Source organism: Neolamprologus brichardi, chromosome 6, assembly GCF_056152115.1.
Source record: "Neolamprologus brichardi isolate AB-2024 chromosome 6, ASM5615211v1, whole genome shotgun sequence".
Taxonomy (NCBI): Eukaryota; Metazoa; Chordata; class Actinopteri; order Cichliformes; family Cichlidae; genus Neolamprologus; species Neolamprologus brichardi.
Genome location: NC_142109.1, coordinates 10,548,134 through 10,559,612, shown reverse-complemented (window position 1 = coordinate 10,559,612; position 11,479 = coordinate 10,548,134). Strand labels below are relative to the sequence as shown.

The following is an 11,479-nucleotide window of genomic DNA, read 5'->3' as shown; positions in this document are numbered from 1 at the left end:
TTGGGTGTTAGGCAATGACCCTTGCAGGCGCACCTGCTAAATCATTCGATGACATAATGAATGGGGTCATTTGTAACTGTATCATGCTGTGATTACCTATTCTTACAGAGGAGCCTTTTTGACCTCAATTCTGATTTAGTGAGTTTTGGTCTTGATGGTCGTGAGCCTGAAAGTACACTGAGGAGAGTTTTAGAAGTTTTAGGAAAAAGTTTTAAGGACAAGTTTTTAGATGTGTGCTCAGAGCTGGAATGACAGAACCAACAACGCTAAACAAAAGATGGATTTAGCCCAGAAGTACCTTAAACCTGACCAATAACCAACAAGAGGGGGGGGGGGGATCGTCTAGTTTTATAGCAGTCTATAAGAAAATGACCCAAGGCTAACTTTCTCTTTGACCACAGCAAACACTTTCCTGATTAGGTTTATGGACTCGTTATGAATTCAATATGATCTTCATTTTGTACATTTATGGTCACATCAGTGTCCACAAGAACAATACACAAGGGTATACTTTGGAGTAGGCCAGCCTTGTGATCGAGTAGAACTATGATCAAACAGAGTATCTCAGTTCCACAGTCCACGCTTACATGACGGTGGCTGTGTCAGCCGTTTCCATGCAGTCTACAGCCTCAGCTTGACTCGAGGCTACAGACTTGGCTCCACGAATGTGGCTTGTGAGCTGATGAATTATGTGGAAATTGACTGTTTCATATGTGCATCTCTCATATGACATCTCTCAATGACTCTTTGAAATGATCCCAGAAAAACACAGTTTAAGCAACACTTTTTATTGGAGAAAGAATAGTAGGTTTTTGGTAAGTAAAGAAAATGAAAGGTACACATAAAGACAGCAACTATTTTTTTTTAAAGGGGGTCAATCCACAGAAAACACAATGGCTAAAGGTTGAAAATTACTATAGCACTGGAAACACTGCACAGTCAAAAGACAGATCTTGTTTGTACTGTAAGTGTAATTAATATCTTAAAGTGTGATTCAGGACTTCATTACAAGCTGATACAACAAAATATATATACATATATGTGTGTGCATGTACATAAGTTCCATTTTTAATCCTCCATACTGTTTATCTGCGTTACACAGCCACATACAAAATAACAGAAATGTGTCATACATGGGTATAAACTCTTGCAGAGTGCATAGTGGATGTGAATCATCCATCCGTCTGTCACGTTCCTGGGTCTGTTGACCCAGCGTTTTGAGTTTTAGTTTATTTTGATGTTTATGGTTTATTTTTTAGTTCATTAGGTTATCTGAGCTCATTTGTTTATTTAGATCCCCCTTGTGTCTTCTACCCCTGTGTTTTAGTCTTCCCTTTGCCCTTTATGTGTTTCATGCTGCGTGTCTTATGTTATCAAGTTTGTATTATCACGTCTGTCTCATGTTTCCTGTTTTATTTTGAAGGAGTCGTGTGTTCTTTGTTCATTGTGTCATTTCCCTTGTCCTGTCATTAGGCTCATGTCAGTCAGCTGTTCCTCCATGTGTTCCCACTTCCCCTAATTACCTCCTGTGTATTTAAGTCCTCTGTTCTCAGTGTGTCATTGTCAGGTCGTCTGTTGTCTACGCCGTGTTTCCCATGCCATGCTTCCAAGTTTCATGTCTAGGTTTTTCTTGTTGTTTGTTTAGTTCTCCCAGTTTAGGTTAATGTTAGTTTTACTTCACTTTGCCTTGCCCTTTGTTTGTACCTTTTTTACCAGCCATATTAAATGGCTCTCTTTTTGTTAACATTCAAGTTTTTTTCCCGGTTCCTTGGGGTCTGCGTTTTGGGTCCACTCTTCACAATTAATACAGTCTGCCACCGCCAGACTGTGACACCGTCCATTCTCGTACACTTATCCAATTCAGGGTGCAGGGCGGCTGGAGCCTATCCCAGCTGGGAATCAAGATGAATGCTTTCTTTTTTTTTTTTCGTAAAATGGGTGTAACCTAGAAAATAATTATCTGTGACTGACTCCAGTTAAGTAGCTGTTTATCTCATTTTCCACAATTAATCAGTCGCGTGTTTTGAACTCGTCGGTTCATTTTTATTAATGTAACTCACAATATGGTGTAAATCTATACTTTAAATCTTATAGAAATAGTAGTTTGGAAAACTCTTTCTTTATATTTTGCTTTCAAGGATTTTTTAAGCCTCCTCACACTGACCTGTGAATCATTCAGCTCAAAGATGGACCAGTGCTGTGTCTACACACAACACAGCAAACAGCATTTCAGGATTCCTTTGTCATCTGTATTTATGAATATTTATCATTATGAAAATAGGAATTTCCTAAAATTACTAAAATATTTTTTAAAAATGTCACTTTGTTATGTGTCATTAGATAAAAACCATGCAGAGAAAATTCCCCAGGAAGCTGCATCAGGTGTTAGTTTGATGACGTTTGAGGCGTCGTCTTTTCTAATTTGATCACGATGCCCTTCTCTGGTCGTAGGATGAGCTCTCCAACCGGGCGGAGGTCTTCGCGTTTCTGACAGGCTTCGACTGTGAAGTTCCGCAAAATAGTCGCCAGCACCACCTTTTCTTCCATGAGTGCGAAACGCTGGCCTAAAGAAAATGACAGTAAAACAAACGAAGACGTGACGCACCTATTTGGAAACCTCACGCAGCGAAGCGCGTATGGAGACTATAAATTTAAAGTCCTTACCTATACAGTTGCGGAGTCCAGCTGAGAAGGGGACGTATGCATAGGCAGGCCTTCCCACCGAATTCTCCGGCAGAAAACGCTCAGGCCTGAACTCTTCGGGCTCGGGGAAGTACCGTGGATCACGGTGAAGAGAGTAGGTGATTATGATCGCGTTTGCGCCTTTAGAAACCTTGAAACCGTCTAAAAGTACGAAGAAAAAACTCAACTTCAGCTGAGATAAGTACTCATGACACCAAAAACAGGCAAAACCGATTACTCAGATGCATCTGTTACGTGGCCACGACAACAGAGGAAGACTGGCTTCCCTTTTTGTGAAGAGATATCAGCACCATCGTGTGTTTGGGATCAATGAGCCATTTGTTTCAGGTGCCAACGATCTAATCTTTAACTCACTGATATAGCAGTCTTCACCGAGGCTACGAGCAAAGAAAGGCACAGAGGGAAACAGCCTCAGAGCTTCCTTGATCACACACTCCAGGTACTTGAGCTTCTTCAGGTCGTCAGTGCTGGTGGGCCGGGAAGATGTACCTTTGAACATTAAACAGCACCACAGCACAGTTTAGAGATACAGTGATACTTAACCTTCCTCAGTAGGTAAAAGTGCAACAGTACAGTATCCTAAAATTCACCTGTAAATAGGACAGCACTCAAGATCTGTAACTCTCTATAGAGCAATAATTGTTATCAACCTTGTATAAATATAAATCAACAATCATTAACATAACAAATGAATTATATAACCAGGTGTGGTAAGGTAATCTAATAGCTCAGACACAACAGAATAAAAATAGGATAGTAACCTCTTTGCAAATATGGTGGGGTTACAAGGATTTTGGTAACTTTTTGCACTTTTAACAACCAATTGCACGTACTTGCAGTGGCCAGCTATCTCAGAACAACCACTTTTGATTCCAAGTCATTGCACAGTCGACCTGGGAGTTGACCTGTCTCCAAATAACTGATCCGAATCAGCCCATATGGGCTGGTGAATGTTTGCAGACATTTGTGGCCAAATTTATAAATGCAGACAGATCATGAGGACATTGCAATCAATCTGGATCAGTCAGTGCAACTCATCTACGATGCAACTCTTTGCAATCGGTGATTTCACTCAACTGGATACCAGTTGTTTGTGTTCTTGTTATAGTCCTATATAAAAAGCTGCATCTATGTCGGTAGTTAAATTGGAATTTTTCCCTCCCCACGCTGCCACCTACAGAAGTTCTCTGACGACTCAGCCATAGTCGGCCTCATCGCAGGTGAGGACGACTCAGAGTACAGACAATGGACTCTTGACTTTGTTGACTGGTGTCAGCAGAACCACCTGCTGATCAACGCCGGGAAAACCAAGGAGTTGGTGGTGGACTTCCGGAGGCGCAGACCCACCACACTGACACCGGTGAACATCCAGGGAGTGGACATTGAGATAGTGGACTCTTATAGGTACCTGGGTGTTCACCTGAATAATAAACTGGACTGGAGCCACAACACTGATGCTCTTTACAGGAAGGGTCAGAGCAGACTCTACCTGCTGAGGCGGCTGAGGTCATTTGGAGTACAGGGAGCGCTTTTAAAGACCTTCTATGACTCTGTGGTGGCATCTGTCATTTTTTACAGTGTTGTATGTTGGAGCAGCAGTATCAGCAGCTGAGAGGAAGAGGATGGACAAACTCATTAGGAAGGCCAGCTCTGTTCTGGGATGCACCCTGGACCGTGGTGGGAGACAGAAGGACTCTGGCCAAAATAACATCTCTGATGGACAGAGTCTCCCACCCCATGCATGTAAATGTTGCTGAACTGCAGAGCTCCTTCAGTGACAGACTGCTGCATCCTAGATGCATGATGGAGCGTTTCCGCAGGTCCTTCCTCCCTGCAGCTGTCAGACTGTACAATCAGAACTGCTCCCAACAAACATAGATGTTTACATCTGCGCTGTAACTGCAATAAGTTAATTAACCGATTCGCACTACAACCTGGTTTGCCTCTTATCTTTAGTTATTTTCATTTAATTTAATAACTGCACAGTACTCTCTGTATATAGTAACCATTGTCCTTAATGTAAATATGTAAGAAAACTTGTGTATGTTTTTGTTCCGTGTCCTGTGTACTGTTTGTTTGTATATGTGTCTTTTTGGCTGCTGTTACAACCAAATTTCCCCTTGTGGGACAATTAAAGGATTATTCTATTCTATTTTTAAATTCTTTTTTAGATCTATGCAGTTCTTTCTGTAATCTGAATATAAGTGGTTGATGTCAGTTTCTGTTTAATATTAATTTCTGTGTATGTACATTTGGGTGATTCACTGCAGTAAATTGCTGTACTATCATAAACAGATTGAAAGTTATCGCTAACTTGCCCCCATTCAATCACAATCACAGTGATAGCAGACTGACTCCATGTTATTGCTGTTTTATCACCATCTTAATGCACCACAGTCAATCTGAAGACAGCAACTGACCCTGGTCCCCGTCTTCAAAGCAACCATTTCAAAGACAAAAAGGTTACAAGTTCACTGCACACGGCTACAAAAGTCATGCCACGGTCTCCAATCACTGCTACCCCAGGTGTGGCTGTAGCATAGGGTTTACATTGGAAATATAAGTGATGACCATATGGCAAAATTATCCTTCTCTACTTGTGGACAAATTAGCCTGGTTGCCTATGGTTACAAGGCCATCGGTAAAGACAGTTATTATGCTGCACTTTTTGTCTGTGTATTCGGGCAGGTATGATCACAGCTCTTATCCCTGAAAAAGCTCCCCGTGCCTTACAAAGAACAAATGAGTTTGAACAAAGATGAGTCAAAAAGCCCTCAGGCAGGAACAAAACAACACCATTAAAGTGGTAGAGCCTGTTATTATTACCGAACACCTCCTGTAGCTCTTGTTGAACTTTCTTGTGCACCTCAGGGTGCGAGCCGAGCAGGTGGAGAGCCCAATTCATAGCGGCGGCTGTAGTATCATGGCCCTGCAAATAAAGAGAGTTAATTAGAGACTTTTTTTAAAGACCCTTTATTGAAACAGGATATGTGGATTATTCTCCCAGAAGAGGCTCACATCATTATCTCAGAAAGTAAATCCTTTATTGGCACACAGTGCAGTTTTTTTTGGGTAATATAAATGTATTAATAAGCGCAGCCTTAAGTATTCCTTTTTATTGCTTAACCACCAACCCGAAACATAAAGGTGTCCACTTCCTCCTGGATGTCCTCATGGCTCATCTTGCTGCCGTCTTCATAGGTGGTGCTCAGGAGCATGTCCAGAAATGCCCGTCGTTTCCTCTTGCCTTGGTCGTTTTCGCTGTCTGACTCGTTGCAGGACGTGTTCTCAGCTCTTTCATGGATCACCTGAAAATAAATGGGAAGAGAAGAAGAGATGCTTCTTCTGAACAATTTCATGATTTCTGCATGATCGCGCAACGTGGAAAAGCGTCCGGCTCCGTTACTCACTTTGTATGTAAAGGAGTGGAGGACCTCGAGTGTTTTGTCGTGGTCGCGGCCTTCACTAAAGTAAGTGTAAATGAAGTCAGGCCATAACCAAGGTGACCGCTGTCTGCGACTGACAATGTCGCTCATTCTGAGAATAAAGAGAAAGACAGCAGATTAGATCTTTTTCTTCTACTATAATTTGCATTAGAATGATAAAAGCAGTAACTCACCTGTACACGCTCCTAACATACTCCGAATCAGAGTTACTCTGTGCATAAATTTTCTTTCCCATTGCAGTTTCTGTCAAGAAATTAAGGGTATATAAATATAAAACGCCCTTTTTCTAATTATTTATTTTGTATACCTGCATTTGTTAAGCACAACAAGGGTCAAAAGTTTATCCAACTCAAAGGGTCGACAAATGAAAGGAAAAACCTTTACAGTTCAAACCCTACAGTAAAGGGATCTGGTGTCTCCGTTATGTCGTTGCAGATTTTTCACTGGATTGGATTCACCTTCCACCTTATAGAGAAAAATTTATCTAGAGTTGTTCTGGGAGATCACCGTCATCATTTGACGACTGGACTCGTCTCTTCCAGAATGACATAATGGCTCAAAAAATGCGACCGAGACCCACTCATCATTTCAACCCAATTAGACTGCATGAGTGGATGAATGGTCTCACTGCTAATCCCTACCATTACCAATTCTAATGAGAGAATATGTTTTGGAAGGAGAAACCATGCCATGCTGCATCTGCTCCGTTCTGGATGCGTATCACTTTAACGCAGGGTTTTCCTTTAAGTTGTCCCAGATTTGCACATTCTGCTTACCGCAGATAATGTCGAGAGCACAGAGGGTGATGAGACTGAAGCAGTTGAATGGACCCTTCCCTGCATGGTTTTCCAACTTCTCCACCAGAATCTCGGCCTGCTCGTTCATCACTTCCAAGAAGTCCTCCAGGATGGAGAAGTGAAAGGTGGGCGTCAGCATCTTCCTCCGCTGACGCCACTTGGTCCCAGTGCTGATCAAAGGTAAGAAGGCGTTATGCATTTTATATTATTTCATTTGCAATAATAATACTGTAGATAGGAGCTTCTTTTTGTTTTGTGCTTAGTCTTAGCTCAGGTTTTGATATATGAACTATCTAAATCTTTTGATCTTTCCTGATGGACAGATGGGATGTTTGCTATGCCACAGTTATACCTAGTAAGCAGACCAGTTCCCAGCCACGGATGCAGAAACTTGTATGCAAAAGCTTTCTCCATGTGAATGCTGTTAGCCAGAACCGGCTTAAAGAAAAAGTAGACAGAAACATGTCATGAGTAATATTTGAGGCAAAAAGTTGTTTGCTTAAAGAAATCTTTAGTGCACAATCGAGCATGCTATGTTCCAACAGTCCCTGTCGTCACAGGGGGAAAGAAATTATTCGCTCAGACTGACCCTGCAAGCATCCACATTAGTCCATTATCTTATCTAGATGTATAATGACAACAAGTTACACATACAGTTTAGGTGGGACAGATTGTAACCTCTTTAAGGAACATGAGGAATTTGTGCTAAGAGGAGAGAACTGACTTCAGCTTAATGTTTGAGTGGTGGGCGGCAGGAATTTTGTATCCTGCACTGTATAAAAGTGCAAAGACATCCTAAGATGTCATCACAGACTGCTTAGCTGATCTCAAAGACTTCAACGGGATCTCATCCAATCCATCTGTAACGACAGTGCAGCTTCCACTTCAGTGACATGTGTGGTTTGTTTACCTGCTTCGCTGAACAGGGATGGAAATTGTCCATAGGCTTACTCATCACAGGCATATTTACAGTATAAGACGTGCTGCATCCACTCTGTATTTTGGATAGGAGTCAGTCCGCTTACCTCAACCGTCTCAGCATGATACAGAACCACAAAGGGGACCGGCCCGACCCAGAGTTTAAACAGCGGCTTATCTCGGAACTCCCAGGTAAAATCCTGAATTTGACGAAAGAAGTCTTAAAGAGAAAAATAAAGATGTTGGGTACAAAAATCACGAGAAACTCAATGTGCTTCATCACTTTGAGTACTTTAAATGATCACGTTGCTTGCTTCCTTACCGCCCGCATTGTTTTTGAACTGCAGAGCATTCCCGATGAAGGGGTAAGTGGTTCCCAGCTCAGGGATCGGCTTCATCTCAAACCATTTGTGCAGGTAATCGCTCAGCAGCTTGTAGGTTAAGTAGGTAAGAATACCAACAAAGACGCTAACCCCGAGTAAAGTTGTGCTGTAACTGCCAATTAAAACTGCCATTTTTCGTGCCGTGTGTGTGCTCAGCCTGTGTGCGCTGAAATGTCGGTTCCAGGCTGTCCTTAAAAGCTCTGTGACATGTTTTTGCCCTGCCTTTTACTCCTCCTCGCCTCGACTGTCCTGTAGTGGGTAAAGGGGGCCCTGGTCTTACATTGCCATCTATTGCCCAGGAGGAGAGGAGGATGTGTGGGGGACTTCATAGAAAGTTTATTAAATTGACATTTATAGCATGGGATGACAGGTAAATGTACATTTTAAAATATGAAAAACGTGCTCTCTGCTGGCACGAATTACATAACCCGTGTTAATTATTTACTGCGTGATCAAGAACTTTGTCCGATTTATTATCTCCGTGTATTTATCCACATTAACAGTTCGTGTCCTACCTGCCTGGTTAATAAGTGACAGTCTTATCTGTGATTGCCTTATGGTGTTTTTTTTTTTTTTCTTTTTATGTCATCATAGCTCTTCAGCTTTGCACGCTAATTACCTTTAGCAATGGAAGGAGTGAGCCTGTAATATCTCATTCCTGTTTGAGCCAGGATTTCTGCTGCCCAGGCCACACAGCTACTGTAAGCACCCACACTCCTTTACTAGAGAGCCCTGCTTTAAAATATGTGGTCTGACAGTCTCCTTAATGTTAATGCAAACTTAATAGATGAACAATGTATTCTTCCCATCAACATTAATAAGCACTCATATCTTCCCTGATGCTGGCTTTTGAACTGTGAGCTGATGGAAGGAAGGTCTCTGTTTTGACAAGGTGGTGCCCGAGGTTTCCAAAAAGGATTTTAAAATCACAGATTTTACGACAGGAGAGTTTTTAACTTTTCCTCAGTCGATTTAAACTGGAGATTTTGCTAATTTAGTAGTGGCTTTGACTCGTGCAGAGACTTCTCTGAATCTTTTAATAATATCATGTGTCTAAGTGATGAATTCGTAGATAAACCCTCCCAAGAAAGCCTGAACCTCTGTGGGAATGTGATTTGTTTCCGGACATTGTAATCTACAAAGACTGTAAAAATGTCTGTCTGTGCTTTTTTAAAATCACTTTTAAAAACGAACATCCTTAAGACAATTTGTTCAGCCTTAAGAATGTTTTGAAAAATGTATTTGTTGGAAAATAAGCATGCCATTTAAATATTGACTGATAATAAGGTAAAAATAATTTTGGTAGTTTTTACGGTAAAACATTTCCGCTGGTAAAAAAAAAAAAAAAAAAAAAAAAAAAAAAAAACTAGGTAAAGACAGTGCACCTTATAAACACTGCCTGAGTCGCTGGAAATATACCTTAAATTAGAACAACGTCGTGGCTTGCTTTTGACTCCTTAGTACAAAATGTAATACTGAGCTTTAGCCACTAGATGTCAGATGTCAACTTCTTCTTTTTTGTTTGTTTTTTCCATATTACCCTCTGCATTGGCATACAATATAAAATAGGACCAGACTGGAAACAACAATAAAGGAGGATGTGACGAATGAGCAAGCAATAAATGTGTGAATCCCACGAGTTCCATATTATTAATAAAACGTTTAATATTTTTATTTAAAATATTTATGCGGTTTTATTGCATTTATTATGCAAAAATACAACTCTTGCAGTCAGTGTCGTGCAATAAGTAGCGTTTTTTGATACGGACGACACGGGCGGTTGCCCGGTGAGGCATCGTGGTGGGCGGCGGCATCACGGGCATCGGCAAAAAAAATAAAAATAAAAAATTGCTCGTAGCCAGCGCATATTGGGAATGGCATACGCACCGATCGGTTTTCTATCGCCCATTTGCTGGGAGTAAGGGCGCCTGCTGCTTGCGGCACAATGAGGAGAGGGCGGGGCGGCGGGGGATTCACTGGTGGCTGGAGCAGCATCTAATGCCCAGCTCGCAAAATAAAAACAAACCAACAAACACGAAAACACCAGACATCATAATACAGACTTATAATTTGCACCGATGTTTTTTCTATACGCAAAAAGTGAGCGTGAGAGCCCTCGGTGCGCCTGCTTGCTGCTGAAGTCAAAGTAAACTTTATTGTCATCTCCGCTACATCCAGTCCAGTATATAGAGAGACGAGACGACGAGGCTCCACTTACAGCAGTGCAAGTAAACAAACAATAAATATAAGAAGAGTAAGAAAATGAATATACACTTTAGGACTCGGGGTAAAGGGATCAATAACAATTTAAAATTTATAATTTACAGTTTGATAATTTAAAGTCTCGAAAGGGGAGGGGGGCGGCTGGTTCCAAATAGAGCACATTTCATTCATAATGTTGTAAATCCAAGCCCATTATGTATTCATGATTTGAATCCTGGGTTGTGTGAAATCCCAGAAATAAACCCTAGACAAAGTGAATCTGTGAACTAAGGTGTAGGTCTATTAGGTTATGTTGTGGCGATCCTCGAGTTGGGGGATTTGTGTTCATACTGGAGTGCAAAATTAAAACCAATGTAAGATGGGGCAAGGGTACCTAGACCCGGGGCTTAGAGTACGCTTGGGGAGTGTGATTGTGTGTACAGTGTCTCTTTATGTCTGTCTCCACGTTGGGTGAGTGCTGAGTAATTGCATATGACAGCATGAGGGTGGGAATGGATGTTTGTATCTGTGTGTGCCTGTTTGTCTGTGTCCATATGTCAGGTTGGGTATCAGACGCCACCTCTCTGGGGACATCTCAGGCCCTCCAAGGTATGGAGGCCTATCTCCCCCCACCACTTCCCCTGCCAGTGGCAGATGCCCTCAGATATCGGGCGTTGGTGGGTCTTTGTGTCCGGGGATGGGCGTCCAGGTACACACCGGCTCACTCCTTGGTGGCTGCTTATCGGTGCCTGGAGCCTGGGGCTTGCTCGGGCCAATTCGGGGGTGGGGTGCCCCCGGCCTCTGGGCCTGGGGCTCGGTCACTCTGGCGCAGATGGCTGCCAGCGGAGCTCCCGGGCACGTCACTGCAACCCCCCTGGCTTATGCTCTGCGGCTGCTGAGTGACCCCTCATCTGGGACTCTCCTCAGCTCTTTCTGGGATAGTGGCGCGGCTGCTCCTCTGTTGGTCTTCCTTGGTCTCTTGTGGTCTGAGGGCCTCCGGATATCTGGAGCTTTGATCTCCTCCATACCT

General features: G+C 42.4%; 1 protein-coding gene across 1 annotated transcript; it reads right to left on the bottom strand.

The window, feature by feature from the left end:
• Positions 1-793: 793 nt before the first annotated feature.
• cyp4v2a (cytochrome P450, family 4, subfamily V, member 2a) lies at positions 794-8,484 on the bottom strand. Its single transcript, XM_006796115.2, has 11 exons — positions 8,187-8,484; positions 7,972-8,084; positions 7,299-7,384; positions 6,926-7,116; positions 6,323-6,392; positions 6,114-6,240; positions 5,838-6,011; positions 5,530-5,632; positions 3,058-3,192; positions 2,665-2,844; positions 794-2,564 (listed from the first exon to the last, which is right to left on the bottom strand). Exons 1-11 carry the CDS (start codon positions 8,377-8,379, stop codon positions 2,386-2,388), a joined length of 1,551 nt encoding a protein of 516 aa, XP_006796178.2. The 5' UTR covers positions 8,380-8,484; the 3' UTR covers positions 794-2,385.
• Between the last annotated feature and the right edge of the window lie 2,995 nt (positions 8,485-11,479).

Excerpts from the sequence above, each read along its gene's own strand:
- cyp4v2a (XM_006796115.2), bottom strand. The coding sequence starts at position 8,379 with ATGGCAGTTTTAATTGGCAGTTACAGCACAACTTTACTCGGGGTTAGC. Across the intron at positions 6,012-6,113 it reads TCCACTCCTTTACATACAAA|GTGATCCATGAAAGAGCTGA; the intron begins GTGAGTAACGGA and ends ATTTATTTTCAG. Across the intron at positions 2,565-2,664 it reads TGGACTCCGCAACTGTATAG|GCCAGCGTTTCGCACTCATG; the intron begins GTAAGGACTTTA and ends CATTTTCTTTAG.